Source organism: Crinia signifera, chromosome 5 (genome assembly GCF_055691185.1).
Source record: "Crinia signifera chromosome 5, ASM5569118v1, whole genome shotgun sequence".
NCBI classification, from domain to species: domain Eukaryota; kingdom Metazoa; phylum Chordata; class Amphibia; order Anura; family Myobatrachidae; genus Crinia; species Crinia signifera.
In genome coordinates, this window is record NC_139221.1 from 95,527,388 (window position 1) to 95,554,919 (window position 27,532).

Below are 27,532 nucleotides of genomic sequence, written 5' to 3' on the forward strand. Positions count from 1 at the left end.
GGGTCCGTGACAGGCCCCCATACATTAGGCCGACTTGTCCTTAGGACAAGTCGGACCCAATTCTCCTGGGAGCCGCCCGGCAGCTCCCCGGGAGGCTCACATAAAATTTGGCACTTGATGAGCCAGTTTTTACATGTGATAAATCGCTTGCGATTTATCACATGTAAAACAAATGGGGAGCTGCAGGGCGTGAGGAGCAGTGGGGCGGGCAGCGGCAGTAGTTGGGGCGGGCAGCGGCAGTAGTGGGGGCGGGCAGCGGCAGTAGTGGGGGCGGGCGGCGGCAGTAGTGCCTGGCCGGCATGCTGTGGTCACAAATAGCAGCGCTGCGGGACGGGACGCACAGTGGCGGCTATTAGATTTTCAAAATACCTGTCAAATGACCGGCCGTTCTGTGATTGGCTGAGAGAGCTCTCAGCCAATCACAGAACGGTCGGTCATTTGACAGGTATTTTGAAAATCTAATAGCCGCCACTGTGCGTCCCGTCCCGCAGCGGCAGCGCTGCTATTTGTGACCACAGCATGCCGGCCAGGTCAGCATCACTCGCCGCACCCGGCACCCGCCGGGAACTTATTTGTGAGCTGCCGCCCGCCCCCACTACTGCTGCCGCCCGCCCCCACTACTGCCGCTGCTATTTGTTATCACAGCCGGCCAGGTCAGTGTGTCTGCCCGCCGTGCTCCCCCGCCCCCCGGTGTCTGCATGCATATGCCTGACAGGTGGGCAGGCATATGCATAGCATACAGGGAGGTCGGATGATCTTATGTGCTGACCGTCCGACCTCCCTGATCCGTTCCGATGCGCACGGGACCGCGCATCGGATCGGATCATATATCACACACCTGCGATTTTGGGGCGATTTCATCCGGTTATCGGCCCAAAGTGCCGAAATCAGATGAAATCATCCCAAAATCGTATAGTGTATGGGGGCCTTAAAACAAAAATGTCCTAAATGAGCAATTGGCTCATACACCTCAAGCTAAACCATATATCATCAATCAATGTGTATCTGTATACTTAAAATAACAAATTATGAAAACACTTGTTATAGTAACAAAACAAATGCTTCGAAAGCTAGTAGGTGTACTGTAGTTTAACTTGCTGCCAACAGATGGCAGTGTAAGCCCACTCAAAGCAAATACTTCGAAAGCTAGATGAAGTTTCACCCGAAAGCTGGTCTGCTACCTTGTGATTGCCTTGGTGTTTGTGCATGTGTGAGAAAGAGATGAAGTTTCACTCACTGCCAACTGACAGTGTTTATGAGACACACAAATATCCAAAGTATTTGGATAGCCATTGATTGTGTAACTTGACCCACTTAAAAAGATAAGAGAGGTCTGTAATTTCCATAATAGGTACACTTCAATTGTGAGAGATGGAATTGGGGAGGAGGGGGGGGGGGGGGACAACAAATCACATTGTATGATTTTAAAACAATTTATTTGTATATTCTTGCAGAAAATAAATATTTGGACACCTACCAGCCAGCAAGATTTCTAGCTCTCATACACCGGTTACTTAAGAATATTGTAAGAATATACAAATAAATTGTTTACAAATCATACAATGTGATTTCCTGTTTTTTTCCACATTCTGTCTCTCACAGTTTAATTGGGTGCCGGACTGGGTCCCGACAGTTGGGATCCCAACAGACATTCACCCGACGTCGGGATCCCGACTGTCAAAACACAGACAGCCGGATTCCCGACGGTCAACGACCCCCATAGAGGGAGAATAGAATAGTGTGGCGAGTGCAGTGAGCCCACAAGTGGCTTAGTTGCGCTCACCATGCTGCCTGGTCCGGCTAGTCGGGATACGGACATCGGGATGACTGTCGGGATCCCGACTGTCGGACCCCTGTACCACACCCATTTAATTGTAACTATGATGGAAATTACAGACCTCTCTCATCTTTTTAAGTGGGTCAACTTGCACAATCGGTGGCTGTCCAAATACTTTTTTTGCCCCACTTTATATATAGATGACCAGTAAGCCCGCTCAAAGCTAATGTTTCTAAAGCTAGTCTGCTATCTTGTGATTGCCTTTATGTTTGTAGATGTGTGAGAGAAAGAGATGTAATTTCCCTCACTGCCAACAGTTGGCAGTGTTTCGGAGACACACAAATGGACACTAAACATATATATATATATATATATATATATATATATATATATATATATGCTAGCTTTCTGTGCATAGTGTATTTTTTTGTGTATTACATTTGTATAATATATCTAATTTAAACCTAATCTAATCATAAATGTCAGTTGATTATATAGGAAATATTTTTATTGCACTTTCATGATTGTCTGCTCAATTAGGTGAGGTTTTTGTTTTCATCTATTGCAGTGGTTCCCAACCTTTTTTGAATCACGGCACCCTAGAGCAGGGGTGTCCAAACTTTTTGCGACGAGGGCCAGATTTGGTGAAGTGTAAATGTGTGGGGGCGACCATTCAGCCTGACATTCTTTGAATCATTAATCAAATCAGAATGTTCCCCCACTCTATGTCCCCCAGCCTGCCCTTCACTGTATTTCCCCAGCCTGCACCCATTCACTGTATGTCCCGCAGCCTGCCCCTCCTTTACTGTATGTTCCCCATTCACTGTATGTTCCCCACTCTGCACCCATTCACTCTGTCCCCCAGCCTGCCCCCCTTCTCCTAATGTCCATCAGTGCCTCCATTCATTGTATGTCCCCAAGCCTAACCCTTCTGCACTAGATGACTCCCATTCACGGTATGACCCCCATTCACTATGTACCCCACTCTGCCCTCATTTACTGTATGTCCCCCAGCCTGCCCCTGCTCCCCCTTCTCTGAATGGCCATCACTGCCTTCATTCACTGTATGTCCCCCAGCCTCACCCTCCTTCACTGTATGTCCCCCACTCTGCCCCCTCCCTTCTCTGTATGTTTCCCAGCCCATTGTGTGAGTCAGAGGAAGGAGAGGCAAAGCTGGCACTGCAAGGACAGGAGATGCTTGTACTCCCGCTGCTGCCCTCCTCCGCTCTGCATGTTATGGGAGCAAGCTTCCCCCTAGCTGCCCCCCTCCCCAAACACTGCTGTCACTGTGATTGTGGAGTAGGGTGATATACGATTGCAGCAGCAGGGGTAGGACGCCAAACACATCTGACTGTGGCGGCCGGCACCTCCTCACTGCAGCAGGCAGCAAGGTAAAGGCACGCTCACCGGGGCCCCACCTTTAGTTTCCTGTGCTGTGCTTTCCACATCTGATGCTCTGCCTGCTTCCAGCTGGAGGCTGCGGGCCACTTGAAATGACAGCATGGGCCACAATTGGCCCCCGGGCTTGACTTTGGACATGCCTGCCGTAGAGCATCAAAATATTTTCAAGGCACCCCTAGGCCAAATGCTTCTTAAATTAAAAAGAAAAAAAAATTTAATTAAGTGCATTGTGTTTATATGTCACAGTTATCTGGTGAGGGTCAGGATTTGCATCTGTTTGTCCACGTATGTTATGATTGGCAGCAACCAGCACTGGTTTTGGGTAGTACATTGACCATAAATAATATGAATTGATCCTGGTCCACAACCCAAGGCACCCCTGCAAGTGTCCTGAGGCACCCCAGGGTGCCTAGGCACACAGTTTGGGAACCACTGATCTATTGCATTCTTGGGGATTTGAAAATGATCTCTTCCTAGAATAACATCAGTATGATCCTCATGATTTTTTGGGTACTTTATTCGCATTTTTTAGCAATTATTTAGAACTTCAAGGTGTATTTTCTTACATTTTTGAATTTTTGAAAAGTACAATGCATAAAATAATCTCTGTAAAAAAAGCTATATAGACAATATACAAGAATAAACAATATATATTTATTTATTCTGTTTGTGATTCATAAATCATATTGAGATAGATAGTGCAAATGACTGCTGTCCTGCAGCACATAGGAGGGACCACGCATAAAATCATTCATAATGATCATTTTTGGCTTAGTCTATTTAGTGGTTTTAAATGAACCCATCAATCTCTAATTCTTGCATATCCGAGTTTATCCATTAGTTTCCAACAGATATCCTCAATTAATCCAATGTCTGCTCTAGGCATATTCTGCTTCCATGCATTTATGTTTGAGGGTGAAATTTCTCCTTCATGTGGTAGATAAAAAAGGTTTGTGGAACTTGCAAACATTATTTGATTTAAACTTGCAGGTGAAACAGGAATACCAAAAAATCTGTACATACTCTCAGCTGTCTCTTCTGGAAAGTTAACAATGTCCTCAAATTTAATCAAAAGATAATTTTTTGATGGCAAATCATTATTTATTCTCAGTGCGGCTGCTACATTGGCTAACCATAGATAAGCGAGTTTTGATAAAGCATTTGATTTAGTGTTGGAAATCTCTTCTTTTAATGAGTCATATTCCAACGCAAAGCCAGAATTTGATTTACATTTCTGTTTTTCGTCATTTCTGAACATTGCTGATAAACGCTGAGGAATATTTCTTAAGGAGTACAAACTTGGATTACTTTTAAATAAAATGGAATAAACCCAAGCACGAGGGTCTCGAACAATAAATACTGCCCTTAACTGTGGTCCAATAGTCTTTTGAATGAATGGCAACTTTAAAGTCCAGCTTCCACTACTTAAACCAAGGACGGGCTGAGCCTTGGGAAATAACACCAAATGTTTGCGAAGTTGTTTAACATATTCAGCATCCCTATCATAATATGCTTTAACTTTAATCCTTTGCTCTGAGAAAATGTCTCTTCTCTTATATCTTCGTTTCTTTTCTTTGCTAATTGCGGCATGGTGAAAAACCTTGGGTTTGCTGGGTTCTTGCAAATCAATATTCTGTAAGTGGAGTTTTGTATTCTGTAGCAATGACTGAAGCCAACCTTGAATTAGTTGGAAATGCCCATCATCCACATCAGATCGAGTCCATTCACATGCATCCACAAAGGAATCGATTTTGTATTCTGCTTCAGGGATGTCAATGTAAACTGTAGGGACTTTAATGTAAATAAAATCTGAACTATTAAAAAAGAGTTGCCTCAATATCTCAGCTCCTGAACCTGGAAGAGATGTAATGACTACAACAGGCAGATCGGAACGCATTTCAGATTTCTTAATTATCTCTGAGTCAGCTCCCTCACTGTTCCACTTTGCACAAATAGGTTGAGTACATGTTGACCATACATCTACTAATTCAAAAAACCACAGTGCTATAATCAATACTAGCATCCAGCGCATTAACTTACCAAAGGGAATGTAGAATCTCCAATGAAATGCTAAAATCCCCAAGCTTATACATAATATTAAGCCTAATATCAAATTCACATTGAGACCAAAATTAAACACATTCATATTCAATTTATTTTTCTTAACAGGCTCAATACCCAAGCCGAATCGCACTACTTTATCCTGGTCTTCTAGTTTTGCATAACCTCCAAAACCAAGAAAATTAAATCTGACTTCAAGATCATTGTAGTCTGTTACCATAGACACTACGTTTACTGTATTATTAATTTCAATAGAGAGTTTAACTCCATATTTGCTACTGTCTAAGAATTTTAGATTTGACACATTAACATATGGTCCATGGAATAAGTAAGCTATTCTAGAAACCTTTTGGTTTAACTGAAAGGTAACATTTACAAACTGTGTCCAGCGCTTTTTGAATTCAGCAGTCTGCTCGGCTTCCTGTATCTTAGCTAAAGGGCTATTACCATTTTGGTCTATCCAAATCATTTTATAATGTGCATCCCATATGTCCATCATAGCACCATTGAATTTATTAAGAAACCTAAATGGAACATACTTAAAATCGATATCTAGATTATGGAAAAAGGCACTAACTAAGGAAATTGGAGAATCTTCATTCTTCTCAATATGATCAACCACAAGTAATGTCTGGTGATTTAAAAGCAGCAAGCAACGATAAACACTTTTTAATTTCATGTAGGAAGAGTAGGCAGCCACTGCTTCCCCACTTACAAACATTGTCTCTCCTTGTTGACTTGCTGTTATAATCTCCCCAGCTGCATCTCCAGATTCATTTGTTGTCCATTTTAGCCACTGGGAACATTCACCAAGTTGGCCTTCCCATGGTTGATTGCACTGACTGGAAGGTGATGGAGCAAAAACTAAAATATTATTTAAATGACTAAATTTTGGTCCATAGAGAGCCTCAGAAACAAAAACTTGACCATTTGGTGCAAATGTGAAAGAATTTTGATCTGGATGTTCATGCCCAGGGTTGAAACTTCTCCAGCCATCTACCCAAGAATATGGTTGAAAGTGAACAATGTCATACACTGCACGACCACCAAGCTTTCCGGATTTGAAAGAAAGAAATGTGTTAGTCTGGGTATTAGGCATGCCAGCCCCATATGTTACGACTCCCCAGTTTGGAAACACATGCATTTTTGGTGTTTCATGACCAGGTGGAGGCTGTGAGGGAAGTTCTGCATTATACCACAAATATTCTGTATGAAGTGTACTCCACCTTTGTGCTGTGGATTGTACCATGGGTCCGTCTTTAGGTCTGTGTTTTCGGATTTGCCGTGCCAACCAGTTTCCAGACCCATTCTTAAGAATAAATGTATCCAAAAACACCAACTGACTTTCTGGACCATAAAACCAGTTATAATTAGAATCTGCTATTCCAACAGTTCTCTGGAAACCAGGTAACAGAGTAGAAAAATAAAACCAAAAGTGCATTTTTAGCCAATTGTTTTCAAAATGATTAATACCAAGATGGCGTTTTGCTAAGAAAACATATTGTGTAATTGATTTTGATGTATAGCTACCATACGCGACACCTTCATCAAGAGATCCATCTACTACATGATTAAGAAGAAACATTGTTTTTTCCATAACATCAATAACTGTTTCTTTCCACATATTTGTCTGGGTTGATTTTGCCTTGGTTGATTCTTCAACAACTAGAGTGCCAATGAGCAATGCAAGCATGTTAGTGGTTTGGTGGTTGTGAAGGAATTGTTTTCCCCATGACCGGACTTTGGAATATTCATACAGGTCAGTACTAACAGTCTCAATTTTTTTCAAATACTTTTGTCTTCTATCATGGTCAAGAGACCAATATAAAAAGTCATAAGAGGTGGCAAAACCTGTTAGAGAATGTGCAAGTGGTACCTCATCACCTGGGGCACTTTGGACCAGCCAGTCTTTGTAATTAACCATTCTGTCCATATATTCCAGAGCAAAAGTAAATGCAGTTTTATCATCTGGAGAAAGAAGACAATATAGTGCCAACGGTGGCAAATTATTTCCATAAATCTCATTCCACTTGGCTACAAAATCAGCATGCTTTGGAGGAGGCAAGTAAAAAGTTGGATTAGCCAGCATATTACTTACTACATTTCTAATTGCCCTAAATAAGTGTAAATGGGTGGTGTGGGACTTTTGCTTAAGTCCTTGAACATCAGCAGTATCAAAATATAGCCGTGGATAAGAGGGATTGTTTTTCTGCTTGATACTAGCGCCACCATGAGACAATATGTTATACTGATTGACATCTCCTTTCAGTAACATCCATTCATTAGTATAATTGTTACAACGGACATAGCACAGTGATAGAAAAATTAAAATAATTGCAAAAACAGAGTGTCCTGCTACATTTGGAGCCATGATCCATTAGGCTAAGAATCAATAACAGATTTCTTTCATTTTTCATCTATTCTTTTAAACCACATGCGTACATTTAGATACTTGCTTTTAGCATACATTGGTGAATATGAAGTGTGGGGACTTCAAAAAGATCTGAAAATATTGGGTACAAATTACAGTTCATGATATTTCCTACTATATTATAATTATCTGTGCTATTGGAACGTAAAAAGTGACATTGTAATATATTTCAAACAGCTTGTCTGTGATTTCTATGGATACTTTATAAATAAAGCTAAAGAAAAAACCTGGAGCTTGGTGAACAGCATTCTTACTTGTTTTCTTAACTAATTACTGAACTCGCCTGCAACATTTGCATGCTGGTTTATGATGCATTTCTTCAGTTATTGCCAAATAAAGCATATGCGAAAATGTTCTGGATTTTTTTTTCTGTGCCATTAATTCATTTTCCAGTTGTCAGTAATTAAAATGTCTGATTTATCAAAACAATGTTATACATTTTTTGTAGATTTGGCATGACAATTAACCAAATGCTTCTCTTCTTTGCTGTTTTGTTGATGAAGGAAGGACAATTTCAGAAATCAACCATCTGCTTTTCAATTATTTGTGTTTCCATTTCCCATTTTCAGCTGTGTGAGAGTGTGAATTCCTGCGAAGAAAAACAAATTCCCATCATGTAGTGCTCTGACAATAAGTATACAAGCTTTAAAAGTTCAGAGAAATATCACATTGCTGATAGTCACAAAATGTATTCATTTATGTTCCATTGGAAGAATACACAACCTATTTAATAAAGATGTTGCACATTTTAGCCTATACCACTGCAGTTCAACCTGCATTCCATAGAGCAAATAGAGCCTCTTAAATTCTACTCCACAATAATACAACCCAAGACAGATGGACTATATTCACATGGACTATATTTACTAATGCTTCTAATAAAAATTGATAGTGTTGCAGGATACAACCAATCAAATTCTAACTGTCATTTCTCTATTGATACATATAAAATGATAGATACTGATTGGTTGCTATGGGAAACACACATTTTCATTTGTAGAAGCGTTAGTAAATGTACTCCCAGATGTCTATTTACTTTGCTAGAGCAGCAGCAGTGCAGTTCACACTTATTATAGCAGAAATATCTTCAATAGACCTCTGTTAGAGATATAGATGAACTGTGGGCTGCAATGTTAAATATATAAAAGAGGGGTTGGCCAAAAGAGTACAAGCCGGGGCTGGTGTCCCTCAGTCTCCTCCTGCCGCTCGTTCATCGCCGCACAGCACTTCCTGTCGGGCGTCCTCTCTGGAGTGGTGACGTCAAGTGACCACATCCGGGATTGGCAACTACAGCGGACTTGCAAACAAAGAGTTGACAGACACACAGATCTGTATCAACGTTTCCGGGGTTTATTCCGTTGTCAAGATAAGAACAATTAACAATTGGTGACATACTCACATATATACCTGGACGCTGGGGCTGGTGTCCGTCAGACTCCTCCTGCTGCTCGTTCATCGCCGCACAGCACTTCCTGTCGGGCGTCCTCTCTGGAGTGGTGACGTCAAGTGACTACATCCGGGATTCCCCCAGCTTTGTGCATTGCTTGGCAACTACAGCGGGGGAGAGATCACTGTAGCCAGACCCGAGACCTAACTGTTTTTTAGGTTATTTGTCAGGTCCCGGGTCTGGCTACAGTGATCTCTCCCCCGCTGTAGTTGCCAAGCAACGCACAAAGCTGGGGGAATCCCGGATGTAGTCACTTGACGTCACCACTCCAGAGAGGACGCCCGACAGGAAGTGCTGTGCGGCGATGAACGAGCAGCAGGAGGAGTCTGACGGACACCAGCCCCAGCGTCCAGGTATATATGTGAGTATGTCACCAATTGTTAATTGTTCTTATCTTGACAACGGAATAAACCCCGGAAACGTTGATACAGATCTGTGTGTCTGTCAACTCTTTGTTTGCAAGTCCGAGCGTGTGCCACTATCTGACCTGCATCTACCTGTTTTCTTTAGTGCAGCACCCCGGCACCGTACCTACCTTCATTGGAGTGCCCTTACCCTGCTACTATATATATATATATATATATATATATATATATATATATAGAGAGAGAGAGAGAGAGAGAGAATGAGAATGGGCCTGTAACATGGCAGGTGCTGATTGGCTGGTTGTTTAAAGTCCCGTACCCTGTACACACAGGGAGATTCTAGTCAGAATCCCAAGGGATATGGTAGCTGAGCGACCATATCCCATGTGTAGGGGGTGACCAGCGGCCAGCAGCTTCCCCCGGCAGTGTCTCATTTTCAGCAGCGACCATCACCGGTTGCTTATGAAAATGGGACACTCAGCAATTTGGTCGCTGAGCAATATATGGCTCCGTGTGTATGAAGCTTATCACTTTCCAAGCTTAGTACATCTGGCCCAATGTCTTTTAAAATGTCTATTATAACACTTCATATAATGTCTATAGAGTGGGTTTATGTTTATGTTGATGATGGCAAGAGACTTCGTTACAAGGTATTATTTGGTAGCCAAGCAGCCATGACACTGTGATATTTAAAAAAAAGTTATGTTGCAATGCTCAGCGTATATTTTAGCTTAAAATGACAGAAGGACGCAATCTACCCACACACAAGTATAATCAGGGGCAGATCTAGGGATCAGGGCACCTCTAGAAACCTCTAGGAACGTTCCTTGTTGCAGCAATAAGAAATATTTTTTAAGGCTGTGTATCATATTCCACCAAGCCTTTCCCGCAAACACTGGATTCAGCGCTATTTAATTCCAGGGGGGAGGTTTACTAAAAAATTAGGTGTCTCCCGCAGAATACAGGAGAGTGGGCAACTGTGACAGAAGCTGCCCTGAAGTCCGAAGTGCAGCCATGAAACAGCACTGCTGATCCCGGGCGTCAGACACAAAACTGATTCCTGCAAGCGCTGTCACTGATATATCCCCACTATATCCTTCTTCCTATTTGTTGATTGCTAGTGATATTAAATACGGAGCAGATAATAAAATTAAACAAACCACTATTAGACCAAGAAATGAGGGAAGCAATTAAAACGCAAAAAAAAAAAAAAAAGCCACAGGACCCGATGGATTCAGCAATGAATTCTATAAAACATTCCAGAGACAAATAGGTCCAATATTAATACACTCATTTGTAGAGGCCATAAAGGAGGAGAAATTTCCAGCAGAAATGCTAGAGGCTAGATTAGTGACAATACCTAAAGAGGGAAAGGATCCAAAATATGTACAAAATTATAGATTAATAGCTCTGTTAAATACAGACATAAAAATCTATGCAAAAATTATAGCAAACCGCCTGAAACAATGCTTGCCGGACTTGATCAATCCTGATCAAGTTGGGTTTGTAAAGAACAGACAGGGTACAGAAAATATTAGGAGAGCAATAGCTGTGATGGAATATCACATTAAGAAAGAAAAACCTTTATTGGTAATGTCACTAGATGCCCAAAAAGCTTTCGATAGGCTTCTTTGGGGTTACATGGAAGAGGTTCTAAAAAAATTTGGAATGATAGGAAAAATTCTGAAAGCAGTATTGGGCCTATATTCAGCCCCGGGAGCACACGTTATGTGTAATTCCTGCATATCCCCCAAATTTACCATTACCAATGGGACCCGCCAAGGTTGCCCATTATCACCAATCATATTCATTTTGTCGATAGAGCCATTCGCAGAAATAATTCGAAGCACCCAATCAATCGAGGCCCCGGAGATTAACAAAATGCAACATAAGACACTACTATTCGCAGATTATGTACTTTTACTACTTAAAAATCCCCAAACTTCAATACCCATTTTAATGCAAATAATAGATCAATATGCAAAAATCTCATACTATAAGCTAAATAGAAATAAAACAGAAATACTACCAATAAATATTGAGTCAACAGAATTAGAGATCTTGATCTTGATTGAATGCAATTACTCTCCATTACTAAAACAAATGGAAAAAAAATTAAAGGATTGGATCTATAGAGAAATATCATGGATGGGCAGAATAGCCACGTTGAAGATGTTCTTTCTACCAAAAATATTATACCTGTTTAGGGCAATACCTAGATTGCTCCCAAAATATTGGATAAATAAGTTCAATACAGCTATGAATAGATATATCTGGAATGATAAAAAGGCAAAAATAGCAAAAAAACATCTGATGAGATCAAAAAGAAGAGGAGGAATAGGTTTTCCAGACTTACAGCGGTATCAGCATGCTTGTATTTTAAATCAGATCCCAGAAGGCATCAGGGCCAGAGAAGAGAAACCTTGGGTAAAACTAGAGGATGGAATTATGGGAGAGCTAGGTATAAAAGACCTAATATGGTTACCACCAAATATGAGGACAACATCCAAGGATAGCCCCAAAGCATGTAAGGATACACTTAAAGTCTGGGACCTATTCCTAAATACAAAAGAAGAATTGATAGCACCCTTAAAATTTCTGGAAACCCAAACAGTAATGAAGCTGATCCCAGACTTCAAGCTGAGATATGGATCTCCAAGGGTATAAAAACCTTAGAAAACCTAATGGGAGAACATGGAGTAATTACATTCAAGCAGCTCCAACAAAAGATCGAACTACCAACCACAGATTTCTATAAATACTTACAAATAAGAAGTTGGATAAATAAACATAAAATAACAGAAGTTTCAAAGCAATTATCAAATAATGTAATAAACAGAATACGGGGAGGATACCAGACAGGGGGCATTACCTTTTGGTATAAAAATTTGATAAGCAAGGATACGGAAAAAAAAACGAAGGGACAGCTTAAATGGGAGAGAGACCTAGACATGGAGATAGACGAAGAGCAGTGGGAGAGGACCTTTATGACAGTTCATAAGATGACCAAATCCATTTCACACATAGAAAGATATATGAAACTAATACACAGAGCTTATTACACTCCAGACAAAATAAATAAAATTTGCCCATCACAGATAAAGGTTTGCTGGAGATGTGGGGAAGGGAATGCAGATTTAATGCATATCTTCTGGACTTGTAATAAAGTAAAGGAAGTCTGGGGAGAGGTAGGGAAATTGATAACACAGGTGTTAGATGAGGTAGTGGACATGACCCCCCAGAGGGTATTACTACATGTTAACCCGATAGATACAAAGCAAACAAATGTATATTTCCTAAACCAAGTCTTCATAGCAACAAAAACGGCAATAGCACAGTACTGGAGACAAGACCAAATCCCAGATATAGCAATGATAATAAACAAAATAAATTACGCTTACAGAATGGAAACAAATGATGTGATAGAAAATATCAGACTACTGAAAAAATGGGACGTATGGAAACACTATATTGAGCGGAAAGGGGACGCCTTCTGGGAGGCACAATTAAATAATAAAGGTACCGGAATGTGAATAAATTGAATCTGCTTCTTAGAATAAGCTAGGGAAACCCAGGCCTGCAAAACACCAAATTTAATGCTGGCACGTGTATAAATGTATGAATGTAGGAAGAATGCTAGATAATCAGTTAGGTGAGAGATAACGATGTCTAGGGAGGAATGATAGGATATGATATGGTATATGTTTTATGTGCTATGTGAGAGAAAATGATGTCTAGAAGTAAGTGTTAAGATGTGATAGGTTATATGTCTTTGTTTTATGTGCAGATATGTACGATATACAAACATGTCTGCTGTACGTTTTTTTTAAATAAAAAAATTTATATATTAAAAAAAAAAAATATGCAAGAACAGACATTTTCACATGCTTCAATGACAAAACTTGCAATACAGTACAGCAGTGGTGGGGAACCTCCGAACCACGGGCTGTTACGGCCCCCGGTCTGTGTGGCCCGCCCACCCGCCCGGCAGTTGTACAGGGAGTGAAGTACAGGGGAAATCTCGCGAGAGCTAGAGCCTGTACTTCACTCCCCGCACAGCCGCCAGACCACACAGACCGGCGACTCTTAAACTGTGGAAGCCGCCGGAGCGTGGGACTGCTGCCGCAGGGCAATTGTAGGTGTTTTTTTTATATATGGCCCCCGAAGCATTTTCCCCCAATACAAACGGCCCTTGGCCACAAAAAGGTTCCCCACCCCTGCAGTACAGTATGCCCCTTTTCATGGTACAGTATATTGTTAATAATATTTACAAGAATTTTAATTCTTATTCACATTTATACGTAATAAACATAATGTGATCTCAATTTAGTCATTTAACTTCACTTGCTCTAAAGTGTCGATATGTGAAGAAAAAAAAGGTGCATAACTGAATTGTACCAATGTGTAAAAACAATGGTTTAAAAGATATTAGTACTGTTGTTCTCACCATTTCCAAAATGTGAACGTCCACAAGGAAGACATTTTCTTTCTCATAGTGGACAACTTGTCAGATGGAAAATGTCAAAAGGAAATGTCACCGGCTGTTTCTTATAAAGTTCAAGTTACAGTAGCGGATTTGTACTGGAAATAATGAGCTAAAAACAACTATTCTAATGTTTATTGGATAGTTACCACAAATTGTTTAAGAATTTGATAGAAGTAATTGTTGTTTATTAATATTACTCATGAAGCATTAAAATGTAATTACTTACACATATATAGAGTACATATTTATATCAGCTATGCAGGTTATATTTCTAGTACACTGCAAGAGTTAAAAATCCTTATTATGTTAGATATATTGAGTGTGTGGCAATAATGAAATCTCTGAGGTATTGATTTCACTTAGGAATACATAAAGCCAAAAATAAATCATGATATCCCTGCTGCTATCGCTGTGGGGCTTCCCAGGGCAAGGATCACTATTCTTTCCCAATTTTACATCCAACTGCTTGTATTCTCTGTATGAACAAAAAATGTGTATGATTCTCCAAGTAGTAGGTAATTGCCAATCAGTTCATATGAAATACATTATAATGTGTAACCTGAATACGTCTCTGGGTTTATTCACAGAATTTATATGGGCTCTGGAATAAAAAAATAAAGTGTCCAGTGACAAACATTACAGGGGTATCACCAGTAATAGAGACATCTGGTGCGTAGGATTGGAGTGAGTCAAGAAAAGGGTGTGTGGGTGACGTCAAGGGTAGGTGGAATGGCCTTGTTTGCAATGGGCGAGGTCACAATTGAATGGCAATGGGCGAGGAAAATTGAAAATAATAAAAAGTTTATGTTAAGCACATACTTTCTCCATCCCTCCCTAACACACCCCCCTTCCCCCGTTTCACTTAGGCACCCACTCTCTCTCACTCTGTCTCTCCCTCTTTTGCTCCCTGACACCCTCTCTCTCTCTCTCTGACATTCTCTATCTCCCATTCTCTCTCTTCCTGACACCAGGACTTACTCCCTGTTTTGTCTCTGTTCTGACACTCATTTTCTATCTCTCCCTGACACTCTTTGCACTTGTTTTCCCCTTTTTTCTTCCTGTCTCCCCTCTCTCTCATTCCCTCTCTTACTCCCTGTCTCTGACCTTTACTTTCTCTGACACCCCCTCTCTCTTTCTCACCATGACACCCGCTGTCTTTCATTTTCTATCCCCATTTCTCTTCATGGCCCCCTTTCTTTCATTCTTCCTCTTTCTCCCTGTCTCTCCCCTTTGATCTGACACTCTCACTCTCTTGGTAACCTCTTTTTTCCCCTTCCCTCGCTGATATTTTTTCTCACTCCTGCTCACATCCCTCCCTTTCTCCCTGTTGCTCCTCCCCCTTTCTCTCTCTGAAACCTCACTCCTCTTTCTCTTTCTCCATGAAGCCCTCTCTCACCCTGACCACCCATCTCTACCTATCTAATGCCTCTATTTTTCTCCCTCCCTTTCCTGACACCCTCTTTGCCTGTCACTCTTCTTACTCTTTCTTCTGCTACCCTAAGGGGCATTGTACTGACAATGGTAGTAGGAGGGCCTTTCAAGATTTTGCTATGGGGCCCACAACGTTCTAGTTACGCCCCTGCTCTGAATGGTTAGTATGGAAAAGTTCTCAGGTCTTTTTACCGCATGATACATCAACCATTGATAGAAATGTCTGAAAAATCTGGAATTTTCATTGTCAGGTAATTTTGATGGTCTATGCCTGACCCCCTTCACACAGAAAGTAATGTACTGGGATGAGAAATTCCTACCTAATAATTTGCTGAATAACAAGGGTATATTTTGTGTGAAAGGGTCAACCCAGGTCGAAAATCCAGAATCCTAAACCCTGGTAAATTATTGTGTTAGAGACCTGGGATTAATGACCTGGGTCTACCCTTTCATACAGAAAAAGGACCCGTGTTGAACGGAAAATTTACCAGGTAGAAATGCTACAGTATATCCTTGTAATTTGGTTTTATGTGTGAAAGGGGTGTGAGTTACCTAATTAGTAAGAATTGCAGAAGGTCATGTACAATTAATTGTTTATACTTAGTTGTCCTGTAAATGTAACAATATTTTGGTATTATTACTAGCTAGTATGATTAATAAAGTCTAGAGTTTAGTGCAGTGGTTCCCAAACTGTGTGCCATGGCTCCTTGGGGTGCCTCAGGACTCTTGCAGGGGTGCCACTGGTTGGTGGTCCAGGAGCAATTCAAATTATTTATTATCAATTATTTATGTCCAAAACCAGTGCTGGTGGCTGCCAATCATACAATGTGTACAATCAGAAGCAAATCCTGCCCTTTACCACATAACTGAACCGAAGAATCACATATTAACACAATCTACATAATTTTATATTTATTTTTCTACACCTGGGGTGCCGTGGAAAAATTCTGATACTCTAGGGTGCCATGATTCAAAAGAGATTGGGAACACCTGGTTTAGTGGCTTTTTATGAAATATATCAGCGGTTAGGTACATATATTGTATCTAGACTTAACTTTCAATTTTTTAAAGATCAAAACAAGTTTGAATGTTAGCCAAACTTTTGACTACACATACTCATCAGATGCATCCTGCGACTTTGATACTGATTTATATGTCAAACTGTTAGACAAAGGAACGTTTTTTTAGATGTGGTTCTCATCAACGAAGTTGTTCAAACCACATGCTGTGTAAGCTATCTTGGCTTTCAGAAAGGGGAGAATAACGAAGAATGAACTGTGTCTGAAACCGTCCTCTGCCCTGCATGCTGAATTTAGAAATGTCAGGTGATAAAGTAATGGGACAGTGGGATCTGTGCAGATAGATGTGCTTAGATACAGTATAATATGCACAACCACTGCTTTATTCTTTCTTATGTACAGCCTATGTGCAGCTAAATAATTGATCTTTCTTTGTACTGTATATTATTGTATATTGTTTGCTGAATACTCTATTGGGCCCCTAATAATAAATGAACGTGATACAGTACATAAAAAATGCAAAAACTAGCATTTCCGTATGTGTATATGTAGTTGCAGTTTAACAACTACACAACTGCAAGTGCATTTCACACTGATTCTCTCAAATTAAATGAAATTTGTATTTCATATGCTGGTTGTTCCCTCTTTAGTTCATCCATTCTTCATCTTTCAACTGAACTTACATCTTTCCATATAGACAATAGTGACAGAATGTCTTAAATCCCCTTAAAATATTGTAAAATAGGTACACACTGGAGCGAAGGGCAGTTGTTTCAATACCACCATCAGTCCAGATAACCGGTACACACTGGAACAATGTTGATGAACACTTTTTCGTCCTTTGGTAACATATATTGGGCCTAATTCAGACCTGATTGCGGAACAATATGTTCTCAAAATGGGCAAAACCGTTCTGCACTGCAGGTGGGGCTGAAGCCGTGAAAACATATTTCAGTGAAAACATTTCACTGAAACCGTGTTTTCTGGGTGTCCACATAGGTTTTCCCAACATACTTTTTTTTAAAATTTGGAGAAAAAATGCAAAAAACTTTTGTGCTCCGATTATGATATGTTTTGCTGCTAATTGGATACCCCACTTTGACTCTACTGTTGACTGCTGTTATCTATCATTTATAAGGCACAGTACCTTTTTGAAAGTAACACCAACAGGGTATCAGACCATAAGTAAAATACAGAATGGCATACTAAGTACAAACCATTAATAACACATTACAGGTTGGGTATGATAGATAGATAGATAGATAGATAGATAGATAGATAGATAGATAGATAGATAGATAGATAGATAAATAGATAGATAAATGGGGTATAGGTTGGGTAACTCATTGAAGCTAGTAGGAGTCATGGGTGGGAATCAGTGCAGTAATCAGAGATTATTCACCCAATTTTGGGGCCAGGAGACAGAACTAGAGCAAGGAGACATGATCACTGGTGATCACTGGAGTATGAAAGGAAAGAGGTGTGCCCTGCCTGCAAGAGCTTACATATTAATAGCATATAAATCTAATGTAGTCCATGAAGAAGAAACAAGATCTAGTTTGTATATTAACTAGTGCTGGGCACGTTAAAGCATTAATAACGCGTTAACGCACCAGCACTTTAACGAAGATTAAACTTTTTAATGTTAATGTAAAACAGCTGGCTCTGTGCTCCTTTGCTTTCTTCTATCGCTAAGTGATTTCTGCACTGGCGCAGTAAGGAAACCAGGATAGACCCAGTATAAAGGGAAAGAGAACGCTCTTTTACTGTACTTACTACACACTCTTTGTGGAAGACTCTCACCGAAACCGTAGTGCCAACATGAGAGTCTTGAAAAATGACTATGGATTATTTTTTTTATTGCTGTCATATGCAGGGAACAAGAAATTAGATAGGGGGAAATTATAAAGTTTATAAATAGTCCCCGTTTTTGTAGAACAAATAAATATAGCAAGGCAGGCAAAAAGACTGTGAATCTTTGGAGCCGCACCCCTGTGCACAGCTGTGATTACGTTCGGGCCCGCCTGCATTTTAAGGCAGCATGCCGAGAAAATGCCAGGGTGTCACCTACAAATGCGCACTCTGGACCATGTACATGCGCAGGCCTCCAATAATCACTTGGTCTGAGAATTCGCAATGCAGCAAATGGGGCTGAATCAGCCCCAATAACTTTGCAATATATAGGGGGAAATTTACTAAAGGAAATTTGTAAAAAATATGTGTCTTTGTATTCAGAAATACACTTATTTTTGACATTTACTATCCCGAAAATACGGCATTTCGTATTCGTATTGATGTGCTATCAATACGAATACGAAATGCCGTATTTTCGGGATAGTAAATGTCAAAAATAAGTGTATTTTTAAATACAAATACACCTATTTTTTACAAATTTCCTTTAGTAAATTTCCCCCATATTGTCATCTGCTCTTATCTAAAGTTAGAAGTAAATCTATGTACAGAAGAATATTTAAAATATGCAGCAAAATTTGCAGATAGGAAAGGGTAACATCATACCAATTCTAAATTGTGGCATACAGAGTATTGCTGACCAGTATTTATACACAGTACACGCACAAGCATGCAACATTTTCCATGCAGGCCGAAATAATGCATTTGCTCCCTTGGCATCTAACCATGGTACGCTGCTGCCTCTAAATGAGGCCCATAAATGCAAGCTAGGGTCACTATTTTGTGATTATAGTCACTGGGACAGTGCTGCCATAATTAAACTATTCATTGGTATTTAATAGAGGAAAACCAACTTTTATTTTCTATCTTGAAATGTACTATTTTGTATTATGTTATTCCAAAAAATGAACGGCACTCACAATATATACCCCTAGATATTTTTTTTAATCTGCATGCGTAGCATCACAGAAGCTTGTGCTGATGTTGCATCATGCACGTTACCTAGAAAACAATAAAAAGATGCTATTATTCATAATTGAAATGTGTTCCAACTAATAGCAAAACAGAGTTTATGAAAAAAAAAAAGACATCAGGAAAATGTAAAACTGAGAAATGGAAGGGGGGGGGGGTGCAAAATAGACAGGATGTGTGCTGGAAAAATTTGTTCCACAATATTCCCTACATTTTATAGAAAATAGTTAATCCTTATTTTATCCTTGGCCAAGTTAATAGTGAATGCTAATGTAAACTGTTTATCTGCATTTTAACTCTCGACTGAAAAAAACATATGTTAATATGAAATATTATAGACATATATGCCAATACCACACTATAGAACTTTATGGGAAAGGTGATATAGGGGGAAATTTACTAAAGGAAATTTGTAAAAAAAATAGGTGTATTTGTATTTAGAAATACACTTATTTTTGACATTTACTATCCCGAAAATACGGCAATTCGTATTCGTATTGATGTGCTATCAATACGAATACGAATTGCCGTATTTTTGGGATAGTAAATGTCAAAAATAAGTGTATTTCTAAATACAAATACACCTATTTTTTTACAAATTTCCTTTAGTAAATTTCCCCCATGGGATCAAATGTAACTAAGTATAATTTATATAGCGCACTTTCTCCAACAGGACTCAAGGTGCTTATGCCAAAAATTCGAGATAGATATTCTACTGGAAGAACACCCAACATTTGTCAGATGTACGAAAGATGAGCCTACTTTAAAGGGAAAAACGAAATATAAGAAAATCAAAATTTGTGTACTATGCCCAATTTTCCCCTATTGATACAGAATGATGGGGATTATAATAATAATAATAATAATAATAATAGAAAATAATAATGATATGGGAGTAAAAGGAAATATCCCCACAATGCAAGGATATTTGTGGAAATTTTTTTTTTAAATATACATTAAATAAATTTTATCATAATTTTTTGGGGGTGCTTGTTTAGTTTCACGGCAGCCGATCCGATGCAATTTTTTACCTGTTCATAACCCCACTATTCACTACGCATGGAGTTGATTTTATATAGTTTGGCGAGCGCAGCGAGCCACCAAACCTTGAGCGCGGCCAGCATAGCGAGCCCTGCGAGGGGAAGCGGATTACTGCGCTTGCCACACTATATAAAATCAACTCCATGCATAGTGGATAACGGGGATATGAACAGGTAAAAAATCGCATCGGATCACATCGGATCGGCCAATATATCGGCCGATATCGCATCCGATATTTTGGCCGCCGTGAAACTAAACAAGTACCTTTTTTGTTCTATGTCTGACTATTTTGGATTATAGTTACTGTGGGAGTAGTATTTAATGTTAACGTTCAAAATGTTGACACGGTCACACTCACATATATTCACAAATTTGACATTATGCATGCAAACTGTTAGAATTTCAGCTGTGCTATTTCACTCTATCTACAACCAATGGCACAATTAAGACACCAGTATAAGCCTTTTGTTGTCCATACATCTATAAGATATTGTATACAATAATTCGATTTCGACCACATCTGTTCAATAAATCATATGATTTGACACACATGCTTGAAGGGTATTCTCAGCATTCCGGGAGATGTTAAACTGCTCCCAGAGACTCTCCATGACCTGCTGGCTCCTACCCTGCTACAGGCACTGCACAAGGCATTGGATCAGCATCCTTGCGCTCGGGATGCCGGCAATAAGAAAACATACAGCGGCATTACGATGTGCCTAACTCTTACCACCCTCCCCCACTCCCCGTAGACTAACCCTAACCATACCACCTTAGTGCCTAACCCTTACCTCTCTTATATTGTCTAAATCTAACCCCTCCCCTCCCCCCCCCCCCATATGGCTTAAGCCTAACCAGCCCCGGCATACATTTCAGCACCAGCATTGTGAGCGGTGATAAGATTCCGGCATCTGTATTCTCATTCCCGGCATCCCGAACACCGACGTTCTATTTGCATCCGCTGCATGATAATGTAAAAAAGTGACACTCAACTCCTTGTCATTGTCGGAAAGCAGCCATTTTGGATGCCACTCCATCTGAGGTCGACATCAGGGCATGGTCTGCACCTTCATCATAATGCTTCTGACCCTAACTGCAGCTTAACACTAACACCCATATGTTCATAATCCAAAATGTTGATATTCCGTACATTTTGACTCTGTACAATTCGACCTATAGAAGTAACTACATTGCCGTTACTACTGGGATATGTCCAGAAACCTTCCAGATTTAAGGAAATGTTCCTGGATTCTTTCAAGTAAATGCAACCCTCCTTCATTAGGGAAGTAAGCAGGGCCAAGAAACATGGAACTGCACAGGGGTGAAGGGTGAGACCAGGATAAAGTGAAACGTGTTGTGCTCTGCACTAGCCTGATGGATATGCCATATAGGATCTCGCAGAGGACAGGTCCAGAAAGTACAGAGCAGATATAACTATCTGTGTTTATGGTTTGTGTTGCATTAGTTTATGTTTTAGCTATATGTGCTACTTCACATCCTGTTTGCCTGGGTGAATTCCCTATGGCTTTAACTACTTGAATCACATGTTTGAGCAACATTAAAGGGCCCCAGACACTACAACGATATTTCTGACCCTGAATCGGATGCGATTTCCCTTGAACTCCCCCTGAACCTTCCTGGAGTAATTCCATGCGATTTTGTACTTTGGTTTCATTTTTTTCCATAAGATATATCTCATGAGGTTGATCAATCCAAGATAAATCGCATGCATACAAATGTACCATAAGATATATCTGATGGTCTGGATTAGGGGGCTAGAAGGACTGGAAAGACAGTCAAACCTCCTGCAATAAATCGCTGGTGCAGTACGACCGATGTAGGGGCTCCTATCCCGCACTCACAGGACCGCGCATCTGATCGGAACGAAAACACATACAATTTGACACTTTACAAACAATGTATCGACTGAAAGGTCATAATCGAATGAAATTGTGCAAAATTGTTGTAGTTTATGGTGCCCTTAATATATGGTTGAAGATCCCAAGATTAGTAATGGCAGCCATGGGTAGTTAGGACCTATAACATAATATAATAGTAATATAAACTGAAATTCAAACAGGACAAACAGTTGTTGTTGTATCAAAAACATAAAGTTTAGCTTCAACCTTTTTTAATGTTGCAAGTGGGGAGAAAGTACAAAGTGGTAACATTTCTTGTCTGCATCTGAACATGCCAAGTACGTTTCAGAGACTTTGCTCTGTTCATTAGAAAACATATGAGAAGTCTGAATCGTTTGAAGTTCGTGCACAGCACTGGCTGCAAGAACATGAACTAATGATCCTATTCAGGCTGTACTTGTACGACATAATAAAAGAGGAAATGTCATTAATATAAAAACCAAGGGTGCAGTTCGAAGATAACAATTTTCTTGTGGGCCTGGAACAGGTTATTAATGAAGTGATTATAATTTCCTTTTATCCCCTCTGACAATAAAAAAAGAAATGGTAAAAAAAAAAAATATATATATATATGGTAAAAATATGAATACTGTTAAATATTATCTTTATGAAAATTATATTTATATTTCTGAAAATGATATTTATTGTGTGATCTCTTACAGATGAATGATAACAAGTGACTCTACAGCAGTGATTCTCAAACTGGACCTCAGGACCCCACACAGTTCACATATGACTTAATTAGTACCTTTACTTTGATTCAATTATGATTGAATAATAGTATTATTCAATCTGTGCACAAGCAGGGATATTCGTGAAACCAGGATTGTTTTTTATAGAGTAGCTTATATTTTGTAATGAATAATGGTCATTGTATCTGTTTATAATTAGCAAAACCCCAGTTTATATAAAATGAAATAAATTAATATCTAGATTGGATAGATACATAATTCTAAAGCAGCCCATACACGCTGCTATGAGGGCGTGCTTTCCGTGCTGTACTAGCACAGATCAAATTGCATTGCATTGCATGTGCATCCGTTGTGCATGCAATTTGATGCAATTTGATGAAACCTAAGTACAAAAAGTATGTGCAAGCACATACTTTTTGTACTTAGTTTTCATCACATTGCATCTCATTGCATGCACAACGGATGCACATGCAATGCAATGCAATTTGATCCGTGCTAGTACAGCACGCCCACAAAGCAGCGTGTATGGGCAGCTTAAAGGCTAAAGGTGCCCACAGACGCTACAATTGTACTGTGCTATGCGTTTTTGACTGTACAATGGTTCTATACAATTTTTCTTCCAGCTTGCTATGAGATGTGCACTTGGATGCATGTGATGAACCCATGTTTGTAATGTTAAATTTCAGATGTAGTCTAAAAAGTACGTGCAGCACGTACTTTTTTAGACATACAATATCGGACTCCTGGGAACATAAACACCATCCAATAATTGTACATAAGATGCAATTTGTGCTTAAAAAGTACAAAACGCATTCGATAATTGTAGCGTCTGTGGGCACCTTTAGAAGGAACTAATCCAAGTGACGTTAATGTTATTATGTTTAATGTAAAGATATTTACCTTACACACCTATAGTCATACAGTAAAGGGGTGTACACACGGAGAAAATTTATGCTATTTTCTAAGCAATCTGACTAGATTGCTTAGAAAGTAAGCACAGGTCTCTCTGTGTGTATGCTCCGAGAGATTAAATATCTCTTGCTAACTAAATCAGTGCATGCAGTCCCAATCTAGTTAGATTGCTTAGCAAATGACTGCAAATCTCTCTGTGTGTGTACAGAATGAGAGATACTGATTGCAATCTCTCATTCTGAACAACTACCTGGCCTTTTTTTGCTTAAGCAAAATTGCTAAGAAAAATTGCTTAGCAAAATTGTTTAGCACAAATCTCTGCGTGTGTATGTGCTCTGCATAGGAGATCTTGACACCAGCAAAATTGCTTAGCAAAATTGCTTAATTACAGATCTCTACGTGTGTATGCCCCTTAACTTACATACCAGTTCATACACACACAATGCACTCTAGGATCAGATGTGCTCTATATCTTAAAAAAGACAGCAAGTACCAGTTCACATTCCAAAAATGCTGTGTCAGTTTATAACACAGGCACTGATTGGGCAGGACAATGTCTCATTCCATCACTGTACAGGTAAGAGACTTTGCTGTTGAACTGTTCAAAACATACTGTAGAGCAAGAAGTATTACAGTACTTGTGTGGTGCATTCTAATGAATTGTGGGTTGGTATTCCCATTATGTTACTCTTTAAATGCATATTAATAGAATACAATATGTAGAGTGTAAATGTTTATACCTGTAATTGAAAAATTATAGTAACAAAACTGACTTTTTGGGAGCAATAAAGAGATATATTCTCCAAAATACAAAATGATGGACTTAAATATGAACAATAAAAACAAGGGCCATAGGAGTTTATAGTTCAAAGTTTGATTGTTTGAGAATGCATCTTAAAATTAAATTAACTATAATACCCACACATAGGAAGTTGTAAAGTGAACTAAAGATAGCAACATCATAGTAAGGCAAATTGTATCATGTTACAACATGTAAATCAAATTCAGAACTGTGGCAGATAAGTTTCACACTAGCCTGGGTACACACTGGGTGATTCCCGTCACAGCCGATATTGATAACTATATCGGCAGTGCACAGAAGAATTGCACAGTGCATACACACTGACCGATACCGTTAACGATATATCGCCCAGTGTGCACCCAGCTTTACAGTGTTTGCACTTCTTTCCAATGGGATGTATTACAAATGCATACACTATATTTTCATTCCTCCTTTACTTAACCTATTAAGAAAAACCTACTTGGCAAATATTTCTTTACTGTGCCAGTGACATGTTTACTAAATACAACTGTGCCAGTGACATGTTCACTAAATACAACTGTGCCAGTGACATGTTCACTAAATACAACTGTGCCAGTGACATGTTCACTAAATACAACTGTGCCAGAGACATGTTCACTAAATACAACTGTGCCAGAGACATGTTCACTAAATACAACTGTGCCAGAGACATGTTCACTAAATACAACTGTGCCAGAGACATGTTCACTAAATACAACTGTGCCAGTGACATGTTCACTAAATACAACTGTGCCAGTGACATGTTCACTAAATACAACTGTGCCAGAGACATGTTCACTAAAAACAACTGTGCCAGAGACATGTTCACTAAATACAACTGTGCCAGAGACATGTTCACTAAATACAACTGTGCCAGAGACATGTTCACTAAATACAACTGTGCCAGAGACATGTTCACTAAATACAACTGTGCCAGAGACATGTTCACTAAATACAACTGTGCCAGAGACATGTTCACTAAATACAACTGTGCCAGAGACATGTTCACTAAATACAACTGTGCCAGTGACATGTTCACTAAATACAACTGTGCCAGAGACATGTTCACTAAATACAACTGTGCCAGAGACATGTTCACTAAATACAACTGTGCCAGTGACATGTTCACTAAATACAACTGTGCCAGTGACATGTTCACTAAATACAACTGTGCCAGTGACATGTTTACTAAATACAACTGTGCCAGTGACATGTTTACTAAATACAACTGTGCCAGTGACATGTTCACTAAATACAACTGTGCCAGTGACATGTTTACTAAATACAACTGTGCCAGTGACATGTTTACTAAATACAACTGTTCCAGTGACATGTTCACTAAATACAACTGTGCCAGTGACATGTTCACTAAATACAACTGTACCAGTAACATGTTCACTAAATACAACTGTACCAGTAACATGTTCACTAAATACAACTGTGCCAGTGACATGTTCACTAAATACAACTGTGCCAGTGACTAAATAAAAGGTAAAAATAAAATATTGCTAACTTAAAAAAAAAAATCACACAATCACACTACACTACACATTAGAAATGTCAATAACAAATACTCAGACAATAAGAACCACTAGATGGAGTCTAATCGTAATTATTTTCTGCCAACCAACATACAGAATAAAACAAAAATATTTAAACGTGCAAATAATCGAACACATGAAAAAGTAATTAGTCGACTATGTGTTTTTTCCCATTATTACATGCACTGTAACCTGGATAAGTAATAACATAGATAGACAGGAAGCCTAGCACCATACCAAAGCATTGCATGCGGAAACATCCGCACAGTTGATGAACAGAAAGCGATCGTTTTATTATGTTTCCAGCATTTTATTCTCTCGCACGTAAGCAGAATAGGTTCAGACAATTACAAAAGTTTACCTTTGTATTCTGGTGACTGATCGGTCTAATGTGCCAGGCTTGCGGGAAGCTTAGCTATTGCTAATTTACAGCTGCAAGCCATAGCCGTGCAAGAGGAGGAGGCTGCTGCCAGAAGTCTGGAGAGGAAGTAAGAATTAGGATTCCAGTCTGTAGTGTAAGTGATGGATGCAGAAATCTCTCCTCTCCTGCTGCTGCTGCTGCTGCTGCTGCAGTACTAGCACGGGCAGGCAGACTGGGTACAGCTAGGAGGATGAGGCTGCCTTCTGTCCTCCTGCATGCTCCATCTCTCAGGCAGTGATCAGCGCTCAGCAGGCGCAGGGACATACAGGGGAGGCGAATACCAGGGGAAGGAAGGGGAAAGGGGGATGATTCTGGAGTGCAGCAAAGGGTGAGAGCTTTCACCGTGATGGGAATGTAGGTGGAGCCTGTGAGACAGCTCACTTACTATAGTTCCCCTGGATCCTAGTGCTTTCTTTGCTTGATCTATGTACTGTATTGGAGGTAAATGCTCGAAATCCAGGAATTACAATAATAATATTGCAGCTCAGTGAAAAGGAAATCAAGAAATCGTGTTGTTATCACTTTGCCAGGGGCTGGAGTTGTGGGGAGGTACACAATGCATTGCAGTTATTATGGTTGTGAGGCATGGAATGGGATTGATGAGCTGTGATGTTGGGATAGAAATGAATACATGCATTTGTTTATATTTCTAGTATAAGGTAACAATAAAATAACAAAAGTAAGCAAAAACACATGCAAAAATAAAAAACCCAGACTTAAAATATTACATGCTTCACACTGACTAGTTTTTATAATAAACGAGTTTTTGAGAAAATCTTGTGATGATTTATTAATTTAGAAATGTCGCTATGAGTAATACACGTCATATCACATGCAGACTGGACAATTATAACAGTAATACCCCTTTCAGACTGCAAAATGCAGGGTCGCACCAGGACATTG

At 39.5% G+C, this 27,532-nt stretch overlaps 1 protein-coding gene across 1 annotated transcript; it reads right to left on the reverse strand.

The window, feature by feature from the left end:
• Positions 1-3,812: 3,812 nt before the first annotated feature.
• DSEL (dermatan sulfate epimerase like) lies at positions 3,813-27,101 on the reverse strand. Its single transcript, XM_083187713.1, has 2 exons — positions 26,570-27,101; positions 3,813-8,259 (listed from the first exon to the last, which is right to left on the reverse strand). The coding sequence occupies exon 2, from the start codon at positions 7,608-7,610 to the stop codon at positions 3,981-3,983; it is 3,630 nt and encodes a 1,209-aa protein (XP_083043839.1). The 5' UTR covers positions 7,611-8,259; positions 26,570-27,101; the 3' UTR covers positions 3,813-3,980.
• Positions 27,102-27,532: the final 431 nt, after the last annotated feature.

Coding starts and splice junctions, on each gene's coding strand:
- DSEL (XM_083187713.1), bottom strand. CDS start 7,610: ATGGCTCCAAATGTAGCAGGACACTCTGTTTTTGCAATTATTTTAATT.